The 19041-nt window shown below is 37.7% G+C and overlaps 2 protein-coding genes across 2 annotated transcripts in view; both read left to right on the top strand.

Annotated features, from left to right (window-relative positions):
- The window catches only part of BRWD1 (bromodomain and WD repeat domain containing 1), a 55051-nt gene extending 46910 nt beyond the window's left edge, over positions 1–8141 (top strand). The window contains exon 41 of the mRNA XM_014938200.1: positions 4426–8141. Coding sequence (XP_014793686.1) covers positions 4426–5576 — 1151 coding nt within the window. The 3' untranslated portion in view covers positions 5577–8141. The remainder of the gene's footprint in view (positions 1–4425) is intronic.
- Positions 8142–8533: 392 nt separating this feature from the next.
- Positions 8534–16530, top strand: PSMG1 (proteasome (prosome, macropain) assembly chaperone 1). Its single transcript, XM_014938271.1, has 7 exons — positions 8534–8695; positions 8865–8974; positions 10349–10500; positions 10875–10937; positions 13999–14197; positions 15138–15274; positions 16334–16530. Exons 1-7 carry the CDS (start codon positions 8574–8576, stop codon positions 16406–16408), a joined length of 858 nt encoding a protein of 285 aa, XP_014793757.1. The 5' UTR covers positions 8534–8573; the 3' UTR covers positions 16409–16530.
- Positions 16531–19041: the final 2511 nt, after the last annotated feature.

Genomic DNA, 19041 nt, shown 5'->3' on the forward strand with positions numbered 1-19041 from the left:
ATGCAAATTTTACCCTTGCAGTTGTTTGAAAGGATTTAGTTCTTTGCTTTTTGCTTTTTCTGTAATTTTGTCTGTCAAATATTTGTGTGTGCTGGCTGACACATTATAATTTTGGGGGTTGTTTTTTATAAGCTTATCAGAATGATGCTGAGATTTATTTTTGGTGGTTTGGTTTTGTTTTGAGACTTGTACTATTACTTTGAGGAGATTTGAAGAGTTTTTTAATACAGTAAAAAGGCATTTGTACAAGTATTTCACCTAGTAGGGATTTGTAGCTTTTGCAGTATACAATTGGTAACGTTTCCCATATTAAGCTTGTCTAACACCTCATTTTTAAGGGGAAAACAAGACTGGTTACTTACAAAAATTTTCCTTATGCTTTTTGGGTAAATGTTTCCTGTGTAGAAGCTGTCATGCTGGGTAGCCAAGACTGATCTTTTGGTCTGTCTTAGCTTTTCCTTTGAATGTAATATGGATGTTTCAGCTGTTTATATTGTAGTGTTTTAAAGCTTGATGAAAATCTGGTTTCTCTTCTTGCCAAATCTTTAACATTCTGGTTAAGCTGTAGCTTTACTGCTTTATTGTGTACCTTTTACGCCCATGAGTGTGAAATATTAATTTGTCTAACTTGGAGCAAACTCTTCTTGCTCACATTTTGTCTGTTAAAGTTTTTGGGTTATTTCTTTTTTTTAATTTTTTTTGTTAATTTTCATACTTTTATTTGGACACAGCTTCTTTAATAATGAGTGTTCATTCAGTAACTAGGACTGCCAATTGTAAAAGCAAATTCAGCATTGTTTTCCATATGCAGTTGGTACCAAAACATTGGCAAGTATCAATCTCTATTATCAGTTAGTTGCCAAGGGCTGCATCTGTTTAATGATCATAATAACATTATCAAAGATATATTATTATATATCAAAGATATATTATTAAAGACATAGGGCCAAGTTTGAGACCTCTTTCATGCGAAAGAGGAATATATCATTTTCCTATACGGTGTTCCTTACAGGCAAGTAAATTTCAGACATTTAGTTTTCTTTACATGGTGAGTTAATTCCCCTGTTTTGTTGAAATACAAGTTGTCCCATTTATGAACTGATAGGTAGCTTTGGACAATGTTTACTGTAAAACACAATGCATAATAACATTACCAAGTATTTTAATGAGAATCAGTAAGAAAATAGTATAATTTTAACTGTAATATCCACCTTTTTGCTTTAAGAGAGGATCGGTTATTATGGAACAGTCTTACTTCGTACAAAACGTTTAACATTCCTGCCCTGTATAACCACCCAAATGTTGAGGTGCACACACAGCAGAAAGTCAGCTTTTTGTTTTACTAAAATTTTTAAGCTTTTAAAAGTTGCCCTTTTAAAACTCTTAAATGAAGAGACCCCCATCTAAAAGAAATCTTTAAGATAAGTATGGGACAAGAGTATTACTAAATTTCTACAAGGCCATGAAATACACTCTTAAAAGTCAACAAGTATAAAATATAGTAATGAATACTTGGATCTGTTGCGTCTCATTGCACAGTCGCCTGCCAAGTGGGCTCAGTATACTGTTAACTGAGTAAAAAACTTAATGTTATGTTTCCAGTATATACAGAACCAGGATGGTTAAAGACATAGGGCCAAGTTTGAGACCTCTTTCATGCGAAAGAGGAATATATCATTTTCCTATACGGTGTTCCTTACAGGCAAGTAAATTTCAGACATTTAGTTTTCTTTACATGGTGAGTTAATTCCCCTGTTTTGTTGAAATACAAGTTGTCCCATTTATGAACTGATAGGTAGCTTTGGACAATGTTTACTGTAAAACACAATATTTATTTTCCATTTCAGTTTGTCTAATCTTTATTGGATCTAATTTGGGGTATCACCACAGGTAGCCACATAATTATTTTTAAATTAGCAGATGCCCTTTCTTAGCTCATTTTTCTTCTCACCAGTCAGTAGATGCAACAACAGATGTGCTGTTAGCACAACCTAGTTTACTGCGGTTTGCCAAATGGATGCATGTGGTGCTCTTTTCTAAAGAGACTGATAGCTGACTGTAAATAGGAAGCTAAACTTGTTTGTACTTCTAAAAGTTATTTTTAGGTACTCCTGGAGTATGTGCATACTTTTATTTAGGCATATATGTATTTATATAATCTCTGTTTTCAAATAAGTTATGAGTTAATCCCCCTGTTTTGTTGAAATTCAAGTTGTCCCATTTATGAACTGATAGGTGGCTTTGGACAATGTTTACTGTAAAACACAATATTTATTTTCCATTTCAGTTTGTCTAATCTTTATTGGATCTAATTTGGGGTATCACCACAGGTAGCCACATAATTATTTTTAAATTAGCAGATGCCCTTTCTTAGCTCATTTTTCTTCTCACCAGTCAGTAGATGCAACAACAGATGTGCTGTTAGCACAACCTAGTTTACTGCGGTTTGCCAAATGGATGCATGTGGTGCTCTTTTCTAAAGAGACTGATAGCTGACTGTAAATAGGAAGCTAAACTTGTTTGTACTTCTAAAAGTTATTTTTAGGTACTCCTGGAGTATGTGCATACTTTTATTTAGGCATATATGTATTTATATAATCTCTGTTTTCAAATAAGTGTATATTTGCTCTCTCTCTAACTGTGTATACATAGCTAAGCTATTTATGTGGAAACCTTGCCTTGGTCATTTTGAAAATTATATAGAATATGTTTACATTACACATAAAATATGGCATTTGGTTATTTTGAAAATATATATAATATGTTTACATTACACATAAAATATGGCATATTTTAATATCTAAACCAGCATATATCATATTGTATATTGTATTTTATATATTATAGATACATAGCATATAGCATGGTTTTTTATATATTTAATAAAAAAGAAAACAAATTACAGAACAAAGTAAAGCCAGGTTTTCACATAAACGTTTGCCAAATTGATGCGTGTGGTGCTCTTTTCTAAAGAGGCTGATAGCTAACTGTAAATAGGAAGCTAAAGTTGTTTGTACTTCTAAAAGTTATTGTTAGGTACTCCTGGAGTATGTGCATACTTTTATTTAGGCATATATGTATTTATATTATATCTGTTTTCAAATAAGTGTATATTCGCTCTCTCTATAACTATGTATACATAGCTAAGCTATTTATGTGGAAACCTTGCTTTGGTTATTTTGAAAATATATATAATATGTTTACATTACACATAAAATATGGCATATTTTAATATCTAAACCAGCATATATCATATTGTATATTATATATTATAGATACATAGCATATAGCATGGTTTTTTATATATTTAATAAAAAAGAAAACAAATTACAGAACAAAGTAAAGCCAGGTTTTCACATAAAGTGCATAGCTAGTCAATAGGGGTTGGGAAATACTTGGTGTAGTGTAGTACGCCCTGCAGATGAGCTGCCTCTGGAGATATGGCTGGATATGCCTACCCGGTATTGCAGCCTGGACTTCCAGGTCTGCGTTCGATGCCATGAACTCCAGGACAACTTGTCACAATGGTAAAAACTTGATGGACAAGGCCTTTGTATCTTGGTGCTGTTCTTATAAATGCTCTCTCAGTTTTTGTGGGAAGTGGAATTTGTGTAATCCTCCCTCTTCCTGCCTATGCAATCTATTTGTACCTTTGTAGCATTTAATTTAGGATGTTCATTGTGTAGTTTCATTAAGCTTTAATTAAAACATAGGATGAGCTTTATACAAATTTGCTCCCAATTTAAGATTTTGTATGCAAAGTAGAGATTTAATATTCTGCTAGGCAGAAAGGCTGGATTCCTTTATCCTTTAGTCTTGCATTCCATCTTATGAATTAGCTGCTGAAACTTTGAAAATACACATAACCTGTTTATGATGATAAAAGCTTTTATTTTCTCAAAATATGCATCTGTAAACACCACAGCACCTATCTCTCTGGAAAACTGTTTAAATGTTCTCTATGTATGTGAAACAATTCTAAAATTGTGAAATCCATCTAGGGCTCATGTCTACATAAAATACTATATTTTTTTTAGATTAAAAAGGTCTAAAATCTATAATAATTCATTTTGAAAGTTCATTCTACTAAGAAAATGATAGCTTGTAACAATAAAAGTATTAGTAATATGAAAGCATTTGTTTGCTAAGTTATGTAATTTGTAGTTTCTAAGCTAGTTACTAGAGTGATCTTAGATCATTACTTTCAAACCCTTTCATTACCTCAAAGCAAAAGAGTAATTCTGAGAGCTAGATGTGTGCCTGGGACTGTCTGACTGTGTTTTTAGTAAAGGCTTAAGGTAAATTGCACATAACAGTTAAAATAAAAAAAAAATTTTATTAAAGGCGGTAGTGTTTGTGCTTAATAAACTAATTATCTCAGGAATGTAAGTTATTAAAAAGAACTTTTAAATCTTTATTTTGTAGAATCAACATCTGAGGAGACTGGACAAAGTGGAAAAGTGCTCAGGAGCAGGACATGTATCATTAACTACAAGAAACACATAAAGCTGTCTAATGTGACCGAGAAGAAGAATCCACGCAGATGTGCCACCTTGGCAGCTAATAAGATTAAGATAATGAGTGATACAAAGGAAGAATTATCAAGCTCAGAAAGCTTTTGCACAGTGAAAAAGAACAGAAGGCAGCTTCATGGCAATGTGTCTGCAGCATCCAGGAAGAAACTGATTGGCAGCTCGGAGGTAGATGCTTCCTTGAAGTCTGAAAATGAGAAAGAACAGCTTTCTGGCAGAAAAAAACTTTCCTGCCCTGAATCGTCTGCTCCTAAAAGAAAATACATTAGTGAGTCTGAGAATGAAAAATCAGATTCTGAGGCAGAGATAGTAGTGACTGGAAAGCAGAACGATGATAACCACAAACCGGCACGCAAAAGAGTCTGTGCTACAGCTCTTACAAATCTGGAATATGACTCTTCAGAGGAGAATTCCACAAACCACAAGGCGGAAAACGGGAGAAAGTGGGAAAGTTCTAGTCAGTCAACTTCAGCCCACAACCATCATACAAGCAACTCTGAAGAGGAGGTAGATGCTGACGTAGCTAAACACAAAACTAAAAATGTCAGAGAAGTTGTAAATAAAAAATCTAGAGCTTCTTGCAAAAGATCAAAATTATCAGATGACTTCAAAGAAACAGCAGAATCTGAACCCGGGGGAGAGAAAGATGAAAGAAGCTCACTATCAGAGAATGTAGAAGCACCTGGGACTGCGGGAAGTTCAAAAGCCAGTTTCAATTGTTCATCTGATTCTGACTCTGAAACTGATAACAGTGTCTATAGTGATGCCACGGAAACAAGAAAGAGAAAAAGGAAATTAGAAATCGTTAGAAAAGAAATTACGAATTCCAGCTCACTGAAGCCTTCCAGAAGACCCCAGCGAAGGAAACGTTGGAAACCCAACCAAGAAAATGACTCTGAAGATTTGGACTACACCAAATATAGAAGAGCCAATCGGCGTTCTAAGATAAGAACTCGGAACTGCGGTAGACGGACTGTGAGATATAACGATTGCGACGAGGACGACGATGACAGAGGTTTAGATGATGTAGATTGCAAAACGTAACCTTAAAAAGAAAAGCCAGCCCACCTTTTTTTTTTTTTTTTTTTTTTTTTTAATGGTAATAGCACTAGAACTCATGATGGATGCTGGCTCTTCTTTGTCCTACATTTCAGGGAATATATTTATATTTTTCTATGAAAAAGTTATGAATGTGATTAGATGATGACTTTCTCCTTTTCATATTTTGACTTGCACTTGCCTGCACATGTAGCAGCATTTAGCACAGATGCCAAAATGTGCCTCATTATAGGGGCAATTTTTTGTCTTTACTGGTATTTTATTACATATAACAAGAGTTAAAAAAAAAAAAAAAGTTAAAACACTGCACAACAGGTTAATAGCAGTATGTTGAGTATTATTGTTATGGGTGCTGCAATGGAATACTACCTAGGTCATACAACATTCAAGAACAGATTTCAAACTTCTCTAATGCTGTATGAAATGATATACAATAGTAACAGGCTTATAAATAATATTATACACTATAAAATCTGGCGGATGCTAGCATTGCATCAAAAGAGTAATGAGCGGTCACTAGGCTAATAACTTTACAACTTGTATTAGTACGGATGTTAAATGTTCTGTACTTCCATTATTGGTAACGTGTAACTAGAACCAGTAGCCAGTGAAAAAGCCTATTTGCCAATTAAAAAGGCATATTGGTGCTGGTGAAGAGAGGGTTAATGCTGACAGGTAGTACTATCATCATTAATGTGACTTCTATACTGTAAACTTAAGAATATGAAATTGCAGGTGAACTCTTGGGCCTAAGGGGTTTTGTGTGTTTTCTTTATAAAACAGAAAAACAAACAAAACACTTGTTCTGTTTTCTTTATGCGTGACAAGCTTGAGGTGCAGGATCCTTACATTCCAGGCCTTTTTGCTACATTTCTGTTGTTCTTCCATATTTAAACTTTTAAGTGCTTTTATGTTAGAATTCTCATTGATTAAACCTTATCAGTTTCTTGATTATTGCCGTACATTTCCTATTTTTGAAATATTTGAGGTGGCTGTTGTGGACAAGAAATAATTCTTGCATAGAAAATAAGAGAAAATTTCTCCAGGAAAAATGTGTAAATTCTTGGTTGGCAATGCACCTCTCGACTCAACAGCTTGCTTTTTCCTGGAGCTCTGCTGGGGGAAGCCCCACCATCGCTTCCACCAGGAGCCTGGTGATCTGCTCCTTCCCCACTCTGTTTCCTCCCTCTGCTCTGCTGGGTCCCTTTCTCACACTTAGTAAGACTTAAAGATTCCTGATCTCGCTGTTCAGTAGATGTGTTAGAATATGAGATTTATCCTAACCCAGCTCATTTCAACTGAAATTAAGATTGAGAATTAGTTTTCCAGAAGATTGGACTGGTAGTAGTATCTGCAAGGGTTTGGGGCTGGGAAAAAAAAGTAAGTGTAGCTGCATTATCCCAGTCATCAATGCCAGAACTGCTTGTGCATTTGCACAAGTGAGGTGCTGGATAAGGGAGTCCCACACGCTGCCTGCCAGCGGCCGGTGACAACTGCTTCTCCACCAATGTTGCTGATGTTATGTGCCAAAAGGTGGATTTACCATCACATTATTTTGGTATCTAGAATGTTATCTTAGTATAGAGAAATACTTTTCTTTTTTTTCCCTCCCTCCCTTAAAACTTCTATATGAAGTCAAAAAATAAACCTAGTTTATATCATTCTTGCCCCAGGAATTTTATTTGGAGCATAGTCCTTAATACAGTACAGTAGAATTTTGTAAAGTCAAGGTACATGCTTATCTCATTTCTTTAAGTTGGTTTCTCAAATATGAGCACAGTTGTGTTTAGTTATGAAACTTGGAGGTGGCTTTGTGTATCTTGCCTTTTAGGGGCAACATTGTTAAAAAGAGAGTAGGTCAATCGATATTTTTATATTATCCATAAACTGAATGCATTGTTCGGTGGCTGCTTCTGATCAATATTCGATGGAGTATCACCTCCAGTATAGGAATAAATGGTGGTCTAATAGCTCTTAAGTGAACGTCAGAGTTTTTATTAACCTGAAGTTTAAACAGCTAAGATTGAACTGGTAGATTTGTATTTCCAATTCAGGTTTAGATTTAAAAAGATGCTTTTCTCTCTCGCCCGTTTCCAGCTGCCGTATTCTCTGCTGTACCACACTCATGCATGGTCATGGTGATCCCTGAAAGCCAGGAGAACGTTCTGGTCTCTGTGTATCCCAGAGGGAATTGCTGGCAGAGGGACCCTAACACTTTATGTTCTAAGCAAAGCAAATGCTATTTTTTATTTCCTATTTTGTACACACAGGTCCAAAAGAGCCAGTAGGAGGAGAAATGATTAATCTGGAAAGGGAGTTTTTCACCCTCTGAGAGTTTTAATTTTTATTTAAGAAAAAAAAAATATTTAAATGAATATGCTTCCTGTTATCAGAACTGGCTCTTTTAAGCCTTGCAGAAAGCAGTTCTTCCATCTTCCTGGCAATTTTAATCAGTCAGCATTCTTTATTTGGTCTAGCTGTACTCAGGGAGGTAAAGTGATGTCGTAGACCTGTAAAAGTAATATCTTTAAATAAAGCTGTTTCATGTGACGCGCTTGTCAGCTGGGGTGGTTTGTTTGCTTTGAAGCAAAACCAGAACCTGGGACGGTGAGTGGGCTCGGGGGCGGAGCGGGACAAACTATTAAAGACTGTTATGCTGTGTGTGCAGAAGTGGACCAAAGTACAGCTCTACATAACCCTGTCCTCACGGAGCTGTACTCTTATTTGCACATCTCCGCCATGTCCCAGGGGCCCTGCCCTGTCCCCCGCCTCCGCCCCGCTCCTCTCTCCGGAGGGACGCGGCCTGCTCGGAGGCCGGGAGAAGCCGCTCAGCGGGTCCGGGGGTGCTGAGCAGAAACACACACGCACGCACCCGGTGTCAGCCGGCGGGAGATGTCCCGGGGCCCGGCGGGATGGCGTGGGTAGGCGGAGCGGAGCGCAGCGCCTGTGGGCGCAGGCGCGGTGAGCGGCCGGGCGGCGGCCATGGCGACCTTTTTCGGGGAAGTGGTGGTGGCCCCGTCCCGCGCCGGGGTGGACGATGATGAGGAGGCCCGGGAGGAGACGCCCGAGGACCGGGAGATCCGCCTGGAGCTGGAGAAGAAAAGGTAAGCGGCCCTACGGGGGCCTAACCCCGGCACTCTCTTCGCCGCTGCGGTGCGGCCTCCCCCACGGACCCCGGGGCGGCCGGGGCCGGGCCCTGGGCCGAGGCGGGTGGGTGAGGGGGGGAGCGCTGCTCCACAGCCTTCTGCCTTTATGTTTTGTTTTGTTTTCCAGGGAGATCGATATCCTCTGGACCTTGAAGTCGGGCGCGTCTACGGAAAGCTCCGCTGGCGAGCCCTTCGTGTGCTCTAAATTCATAGTGGCCATAGGACGTAACGCTGCAGGTAGGCGATGCGAAGAGCAAAACCCAACCCTCTGAGGCTCTAAAATGGCTCAATTTGAGAAGGTGGGAGGCTGGAAGGAAGCGTAAGTCTGCCAGGACGCTGTCTTGTCTCTGCTGTAAGAACAGCCCTTAAGGGTGTCCATCTCTTCCTTTAGGGAGCCAAATTTTAACCCTGAGGCAGCTGAGCTGTTCTGAGAAAAGCCATAGTCTGCGCCTATAAAACAGTTTTTGTTACAGCTGCTTATTTCTTCTGGCTGATCGTGACATGTTTTCAGTTGAAGGACGGAAGCGCAGTATGTTTTGGTGACAGCCCCCCTTTTTTTCTGTGTCTGACTTTTGTTTGGTAGGCTCCCCTGGATTGTTTGTTAATTGGCAAAAGTGTTCCTTCTAATAGTACCGAGGTGCTTAGTGCAATCTAGTGTTTTGAAATAGAGATCTGACAAAGATGTAAAATTATGGGTTCATAAGTTGTAATTTTGTTAATTGATAATGAACAGTGATTTGGTTTTGTGTTTTTTTAATTATTATTATTTTTATTTTGTAAAAGATCAGTTCACGTCAGTTTTCACAATTTAATTCCCCACTTGTTCAAAACGCCTTCTTTTGAGGTAGTTATTTACTTGTTAAGCCCGGAGTCTTGAAACACCCTCTGCCCTTCCTGCACATATTTTTTACCAAGGTCTTGAGTTTTTTACTAGCTCTTTCCCTCTGAGGATATAAGGAAGTTTTAATTCTTCCTTATGTTTAGGTCACGTCTAGATGATATTTAGATGATATCTAAGATAAAGGAAAAACAAGTTAGCAAAGTTGTTTGAGCTTTTCCTTGAAAAATAGATATCGAAAAATAGATACAGATATTTTAGATCTGTCTTCTCTTTACAGTAACTTTTGACAGAAATTTGATCTATGAATGTTTAATTTAGGATCTCTTTTTGCTACTAAGTCATGCATACTCTTGTCTCTGCTTCCTAGAGCCAGTGTAATAGTTCTTCTTGCTGGTTGAGGGAATTTTATTTTCTTTCTTTTTATAGAAATCAGTTATATCTGGTACATCAAGAAATAGTAGACTTAATGTTTGCATACTTAGTGTATACTAAAGGAATCAACGTTGACCATTTGACATAATTCCCTACTATTAAAACCATGTATTATTAGGATCTTTGTATGTAGAACTGCTCTTTATCAATTTAAGTCTTGATAAGGTGAGATTACTCACATTCTTGGGCTTTGCTGGCTTTGGTCAGTATGTTGATAAGTTTACTACTTTTTTTTTTTTTTAACTTGAGATTGCAAAGAAATAGTCTAATTCAGGTATTTATTTGTAGAACAGAGATTTTATTCTTTATAAATTAACAGTATTTATTCGTTCTTGCAGCTTTCCTGTCTTCTTATATTCTGGATTCTGTATGTTGGGAAGTAGTTGGAGTTGTGAAGCTGTGGAATGAGTGGTGTCGAACATCCAGCACAACAAATGTCCTCCCAACAGATTCTTTCTGTTTGTTCTACCGACTGATATCAGATCCAACAGTAAGTGACTTGTACACAAATTCCACTGTATTTTAGCTTTCTGAAAAAGAGAGCAACCTTCATCCACCCCTACCTTGCCCAGAGCAAGTAAAACATTAAGGCTGTAGTATTCTGGGTTAATGAAAAATCCAAAGGGCCGTTATGCTCACTAAAACTATTTGAAGTTCTGGCGTGTGAAGTTAATTACAGAGATGATGTATGACAGCCTGATGGCTTCACATCAGTTGGGAATGGAAAAGTTCTTGAAATAGAGTTGAGGAAGCTCAAGAGAACCGAACGAGTTGTTGGCTGCAGTCACATCATCTTTACACGTGATTATGAGCTGTTTGTTGTGCTCTCTAAACTGCTACTTACGCAACATTTTTTCCTTTAAGGTTTTGTTGTGCCAGTGCAGTTGCTACGTTGCTGAGGATCAACAGTTCCAGTGGCTTGAAAAGGTAAAACTGGCAAAACAACAAATTGAGCAATTGCCGTGGTTTACCCCCAGCCAGCAACAAGGGCCATGCAGCTGCTCCTTCGTTACACACGCACACCCCCAGTAGGGTAGGGAGAAGATGAAGAAAAGGTGGGGAAAAAAACCCTTTTGGGTTGAGATAGTTTAATAGAACAGTAACGGAAGAGGAAAATAATGATAATATCAGTAAAAGAATATACAAAATAAAGTGATAAAGTGCAAGTCGCTTTCGCCACCCAGTGATCGATTGCCCATCACAGATCCCTGCTTCCTGGCCAACCCCCATTTATATACTGAGAATGACATCTATGGTATGGAGTGTTCCTTTGACCAGCTTGTCCTGTCTATGCTCCCTCTCAGCTTTTATGGGACAATGAAGAAATCATTGGCTAATGTAAACTTTACTTAGCAACAGCTAAAACAATACCTGTTATCAACATTATTCTCCTACTAAATCCAAAACGCAGCAGCTACTAGAAGGAAAGTTAACTCTGTCGCTGCTGAAACCAGGACAGCAATGAAATCTTAGGAGTGGGGATCTTCAGCGTGGTGCAAGTGCCTCTTCCTCTCTGATACTCTTAAGCATGACAGCACTGTAAATAACTGCTTTCCCTGTGGCTTTCTGTTCTTAAGTATTTAACAAATGGAAAAAAATTTACTATCTGCAGTTTTTGTGAAATTCCTTTCTAGGCATAACTTCCTACAGTTATGTGCTGTAACATACCAACTTTGTGCAGTCACTTCTTTCAGACGCTTTCAATTTTGTTGCACTTCACTACTTCCCAAACCATTTTCCTCTTTCACTTAAATTTTCAATGGCTTAATTCAGCTGCATTTCAGCTCTGGAAGGATACTTCCTTAAAAATAACAACATAACTGCATTTGTATGGCTGCCAAAGGAACACCAGACAAACCTGTTAGGAAACTCGCGATGGATGGTATCTTTACTAGTGGCTGTGTTCTGTTCCTTTCACAAGGAGGAACTCTAGAGGAAGGTGCCTTCAAAGTAGTACCTGTCCCATTTGTTCATAGATGTAGTATGCCAAGTGCCTTACCCCAGCATCATTCAGGTACATGAATGCTGCTGGATCATTCAGGTCCCTCCGAGCATCATCATGTTGATTTTAATCAGACAAAGTCACAGGGAGAATGTTCTTGCTGTTGATTTCTTTTATGGATTTGGGTCACTGCTTGGCCTCAAGGAAGTATTTTGTCTTGCTGTCTGTTGGCTAACCTGCCTTCCTTTAACTCTCTGCTGATCTGATGAACAAGCAGAGATTTGGAAGCTTTTATGTTACGCTGAAGGTTGTGTAAGGCTGTGGCTAAAAGTTAAAAAAAGAGCGAGACAACAGAAAAAGCAGTGTGCCTGCTGAGAGCAAGTGCTCAGCAAGTGATACCTGCTCAGTCTAGACTGCCAGCGGGCCCCACCAGTACGTGAGAAGGGTTTCTTGGCTGCGAGGGAGAACAGAGAAGCACCTCGGTGTGAGGGAGCCAGAGGGGTTACAGGAAGGCAAAGAGGATGGAAAACCAGAGTAACTTCACCAAGTGGTTTCAGGGATTTCATACCCAAGTTTGTAGAAAAACTAGCCTTGTGTAGTTCCGTGGCTTCTTGAAGAGTTTAATTCACTTAGTTCACTGGTGGGGAGTTACGGTTCACTTCAAAGGTTAGGAATCCTAAGTCCTAAAACATATTGGTTTTGCTGTATTCCACGCATTTTTGCACTTCATTTAAATAGGGATTGCAAAAGAAAGATGCTTGTGGTTTTGCTGTCCTCTCTGTGTTTTTCCAGCTGTTTGCGCATATGTGTTATTTCAAATGTGGGTGTTTATGAACAGTAGGAGTGCACAGTTTTACCAAGTCAATGTTCTTGAGTATTTTTAGTCCTTGTTGTTAGTGGTATTTTTAAATGTAAGAATATTGTGCTGGTGATCTCCAGCTTATAATGTGAGTTACAGACCTGTTCTCTATGCTTTGTAAATTGTGATTCACTGACCATCTTCACAGTCTTCCCGAGTCAGATTTTTATCTCAGTATGTTTTTTTTTTTTTTCAGTAAGGGATCACTGACAGAATGAGAACATACAGACTAAATTTTCACAGTAATGCACACCAGCCAGAGTTTCCAACAAAGTAAATACACTGTAAATTGAAAATATATGTGCTTCTGAAAAATTATGTCAGTTCTGTATTACACTGATAACGCGCTAATGTGAGGGAGCAGTCGGCTTCCCTTCTCTGATTGGTACCATATACAGAAACAGCCGAGTTTCTGTAATGTTTACCAAACTCCCTGTTTCCTTACTGATCATAAATCTGAAGAGGACAGTGTAAAGGGATGGTGCAGGTTTTTCGTGCTTCTCTTCGTTTTTTCATACATTCCTTAGAAACAATGGAAAGCTGTGCAGCTTGTTGGTGTTCAGTGACAGCATCCAGTGGACCCAGAAGTATGTTTTGTATCATGTTTTTGAAACTTGTTCCTTTGAATTTGAGGAAAATTGTGGAAAAAATAAGGTTCTCTTCCTTAATTCTCAATTCAATTTGAACATAAATAAAATCTGAGTATTTAAAATGAAGACTCTTCTAAAGAACTGTAGAACATCTGAGGAGCACAATTTCAATTTCAAATGTCTTGCAGCTTAGCAAGGTGCCTTCCTGTCATAAGCATCCTGGTTTTATTTGGAGTCCTTTTTCTTTCTGCGATCACCGTTAGTAAAAATAGTAAGTGTCAATATATTTGCAGGTGAATAGAAAGTGCTGAAAGCCTAAAGCTTCTCAGGAAAATGAACATGCTTAGTAAATAAAATAAAATTAGCATTATAAAAAATTAGCTGTTCTTTTGTTAGGTTTTTTTTTTAATCTCCATCCCAAGAGCAATGCATGTGAAACTTCTACCTCAAGATTGAGATTCAAATTTAAGTTAGTCCTGCAAACCTGAAATAAACTGCCATTTGCCATCTGCACTGAAATTGAAGTGAATGTTTGCGGTTTTATGCTGTTACGGTGAGAAGATATTTTTTTCTTATGTATTAACCTTTTTATTTCAGGTGTTTGGCTGTATGCAGAAGGAGGGCTTGCAAGTAACCATTCTTTCAACGTGTCCTGTAGCTGATTACAAAACTCAGGAATCCACTTTAACACTTCCGTCTCCATTTCTGAAAGCCTTGAAGACAAAAGAGTTCAAAGAGCAGGTCTGCTGCCCGCTGCTGGAGCAACCCAACATTGTGCGGGACCTTCCTGCTGCTGGTATTTTGCAATATTTATAAATAATTTTCCAATTATTTATAAGGCTGCCGGTGGCAACACAAAGTTCACTTTGAAGAGCATCCCATTGCAATTAGAATTTTTACTTAATTATGTGAACTGGCTAACAAGTTTAGCTTTTTGAAAATTATTTCCTAACAGTTTGACATCTTACATGTTGCCTTGTAAAATAGGGACGAATTTCAAAACTACTAACAAATCCTTTTACCCCTTATGTGTGGGACATCAGTACTAGAAAATTCTTCAGTATAACCTCACAAAGTATATTGGGGATTTTGGGGCATTTTACTTAGGAACTAAGTATGTTTTATTAAGAGTTATTTTCACCTGCGCATCCAAACTGAGGCTTGTAAAGTCCTTTCTGTGTATTACAGATAAAGTAGGTTTGCACAGTGCTACCGACTGACCTCATCTAAAAGTTTGATTTGGTTTTATTATGTAATGTAATAAAAACCTGACACTTTTCATTATAGTACCAAATTAGTGAGGAAGAAATTGTCTGGCAGGAGCTAATAGTGGATGTTTTTTCTAGAAAAAGTTTATTTTGTTTGCATTTTGTTTTGAGTTCTTATGTTTGGTTGGTTTGGGGGTGGTGGTGTGTTTTGGTTGAGGTTTTTTTGTTGTTTTTTCTTTTTTTTTACAGAAGCTCATATTATTTTTGTTTACCAATAATATATCATTTCCAGTTAAGGTATTTGCCAGGAAGAAATACCAACTGCATTTTACTAATTTTTGCTGGTTTATTTTCTTGTGTACCTGAGGAATGAGGGATGGCTGGTCTAGCAGTCAGAATCCTGAGTAATTAATTTATAAACTTTCATGCTTTTGAAGTTCTGGCCAAAACAAATGTGATTTTTATACACAGAACTAAGATTCCTTCTCTGCTGAATGTAACACATATTTTCTTTTGACTTGTATTTAGTTTTAAGTTATTGTCAAGTATGGCAGATTCCTGCAGTGTTGTATCAGTGCTACACTGATGTCATCAAACTGGACACAGTTACAATTGAAGCATTCAAGCCTCTGCTTTCTTCTAAAATCCTGAAGAGTTTAGTCAAGGTAAAATTTTGTATTTAAATATAATTGAGAGGTTTGGTCTGTTTTGGTCTGGTTTTCATCCCTTGCATTCTGCTGTGCCCCATGAGGATTCCACCTGAAAAGACTGATGTATGTAATGTATAGAAATGCACAGCCATTATTGACAGAGCACAATGATTTCTGGTATAGTACTTGCTGTAAATATTTACAGGTGTTTATAAGTTGCTTAAAAATAATGAATCTACAGCTTCCCTCAAAACTTCATTTTGACTTTTCAGGCTGGTTTAGTGGTATTAGTATGTCAGGGAGTAATTTCATGTGATTATTTTAAGATGCAGTTTTATTTGGAGGTGTCTGTGTTAAAACCTTTAAATTATGAATTTTTTTAATATTCTACATCTATATGCAAGATGGCTCTGTTCTAGCTGTACGTCTGTCTGTCTTGTGCAATACAGAAAGCTTCTTAAGAAATTTATTTTGACCTATAACTTCTTTCTGGAATTAAAAGACTGAATTTCTAAAGATGATTCATAACACTTTTGCACTCATTAAGCAGCTCTGAGATCACGGTATTATAGCTACTAAAGTGAATGTTTTGCTTCTTTCTGAAACTTTTTTGATTGAAGTATATAGTTGGTTCAAAACACTCTCCTCAAGTTTGCCAATTGAACTTACATATAAAATGACAGAAGAGGTTTGTGTGTACTGAAGTACTTATTTCAACTTTAAATGTGGGAATTGCAAGTTAGTTTTCCTTAGAGCTTATAGTGGACTGCTAAATAAGTCTAACAGACTAGTACATAAATGTTTAAACTCTGAAGGAAAGCAACAGCCAAGTTCCTTCCTCTCATATATACAAGCAAGGAGGAACACAACAAATCCCATTCTATGGTTGAACTGTAAATTCATTAGGAGCTCCAGATAGCTTCATTCAGAAGATCTGAGTTTTGCTCAAATTTAATATTTTAATCAAACAAATTCAGAGTAATGAAAACTGGACTGGAGGACAGTGGGGCTTTTTTGTTTTGTTTTGTTACCAACAATGTAGCTAATGCTGATCATCTGTCTTCCTTTTCCTAGGACGTGTCTGAAAGCACAAAGATTTTGAAGAAGTTACTGACAACCAATGAAATTCACAATAATATCTATATCTGAAGAGGACATTTATGACGCAGACCGCACTTTCGTAAACTCCAGTTTCTTCTGTAAAGGACAGTTTGGAATTATAGTTGTTTCCTTAAAAGTGGAATAAATTCCAGTAGATTTTTACTTCTGCACTCATTTTTGTTACGTTCAAATTCATCACTACAAACAAATACATTTCTTCTGTATGTCTTGGGAGACTTCCTTCTGGAGCGATTTTAGGAAAGACATTTGAATATGAACAACTTCTTTTTCCCCTTGTCAAGGGATTGTCTTTTCTAAATGTATACTTTTTATATGTAAAAGGAAACGAAGTTAAGGAATTCTGTTTATATCTAATGAGAACACCTATTTTTTATTTATTTTTTTTTTAAATACAAAAGTTTTCCTAACATTCGATCCTCTTAAAAGACTTGTCTGTGGTAGAGAAAATATGCTCTGTGTCTTTCTACATACGTATAACTTTGTGTGTCTGTATGTATGAATGATACATATATATCTGTGTGCACATGGGTTTTCTTACATGTGGTGATACAAAATACAGTAAGTTAAACATGGTCAATACCTTTAAAAGACTTACTAGTGGAAAATAATCTTAAGCTGGCTTTACAAATTGAGTAGGAGCCAGGAATGTGGAGCTGTTTCGACCTGCGTGGTCGGGTTGTGACTTGGATTGAGGGAGTAGATTGTCACGGGCGTTCAGGGTGCCACTGCCTGCAGATCTGGCAGGAGGAGAGGTGTGCCCACAGGGAGATGCTGCAGCTCCCCTTGGCAGTGCCTGCCTTTGTGGGCAGTTGCAGCTTCAGACCTTGATCAGGTGCCACGGAGACGTGGGAGCATTCCCTGCTGTCAGATCTCTGATGGTGGTGGGCACCTCTCCCGGTGAAACGGGGTGGTTCAGCTGGATTTGCCGGGGCAAATAGATTTCATCTGTCCACTTTCAAACTCTGAATTGCTGGCAACGGTAGGGATAGTACAAGGTCTCTTATGCAGAGGGTGTGATTTTTAGAAGAAAGTAAAAATTGAAGTTTTAAAGTGTCTCAAAAGTTATCTGAAAGTTGCTAACAATTTCAACTGTGTGTTTAAAATATTTATTAGGATTGTAATTCTGATTTGTGTATATCCTCTGTTTAATTTAACATTCTGTTTAAGAAAAGGTTGTTAAAGATAGTATTTCTGTTGTTACCAGGTAATTCACTGGTGGTGTAACTGCACACAGATCTTTAAATTGCATGTAGCTTATCCTTTTGGAACAAAGGAATAACGGCTTCAAACTTCTCTACTAAGTTTAACTTTGTCTTACAGTGGATGCCCCACGGACATCTTTGAACAGTGTACTCTTTAACACAACTATCATCCTGTCAGGTTTGAAAGTGATCAGCTTAGTCAACATCCACTGAAGCAAGTAACCCCTGGCTTCAGCACTAAAACCTCTGGCTTTGGAAATTTTTAACTGTGCACTGTTACTGCAATTTCACCAGTAGTAGAATATTCTTGATGTGGATATCAAGTTGCGTATCGGTTATGACATTGATTTAAATTTAATTACAGATAAGCAAGCAGCTGTTGCTTTGAGTGGTACTGTATTTTGGAACAAAGTCTCAAGCACGAAATGCAGGACATGGTTCCTTTTTTTTTTCAGGGGTTTTTTTTTTTGTTTCCATTTCTGTGCAATATTTTAATTAAAACCTGTTCGTATGTGTGATCTGAGCTGAGGATTCTGTTGGTCTGAAAGAGTTGCACGTTGGCTCCACCATTTTCTTCCGTGCTGAATGTGTTTGGTTCATAATAAATAAAGTCCATAACAAGAAATACCTTTAATAATAAATATGCAGGCTCTTATAGGAACTGTAAATATATTCTAGTATTGGTTTTATTACTCATGCAATGTTTCAAATGGTTATCCATTGAAGTATAATTCAGTTATTACTGCCTGGGTTTATGCTGAGGTGTGAGAATACACTTAAACACCTTGAACAAAAGTGACAAACAAAACACTCTAGCAACTGGGAAGATGAAATTGGAAAGACTGAGAATGGGTGTATTGGCAGAACGCTCCAAAGCTAATTATTCTTGCTTCAGAGGGTGTGATAGCTCTCCAGAGCTGGAAATGTTTACGTAGGATGTGGTGCTTTTTTTGTTGGATACTGTCAAGCTAGTGGTTTCACCCCGTGTATCCAGGTATATTTCTGTGATCTACATGACAGATGAGGTCAAGCTCTGTTCAGTGGTTGGTTTTTTTTGCTGGTGTGAAACTGTATAGGTCAGGGTATGTGCACGCTGTGTGGTCACCAAGGCTCTTCCTCATCAGTGTCAGCTGGATTGTGCTGTACAAATTTGAAATGTCATAAGTACTATAGGGCAGTGAAAGAAGATATATGAATTCAAAATTCCTCCAATCTTTTTCCATAATTTGATGTATGAAGTATCTTATATTCCCCCCCTTAAGTAATTCTGAGAGCATCACAACTAATGATGTCCAAGTATCTCCTAAGATGTGAGCACTGGGTGAAGATTTTTCCATATCTGACCATTGGTAGGTTGTTGGGTTTTTTTCCTATACTCTTCAGTATCTAGTAAGAGTCTGCAATAAGATTTTCTTTGCTTCTAACAGCTGCTGATTTTTTTAATACCGGTAGGAGCGT

Source organism: Calidris pugnax, unplaced genomic scaffold, assembly GCF_001431845.1.
Source record: "Calidris pugnax isolate Ruff unplaced genomic scaffold, ASM143184v1 scaffold25, whole genome shotgun sequence".
NCBI classification, from domain to species: Eukaryota; Metazoa; Chordata; class Aves; order Charadriiformes; family Scolopacidae; genus Calidris; species Calidris pugnax.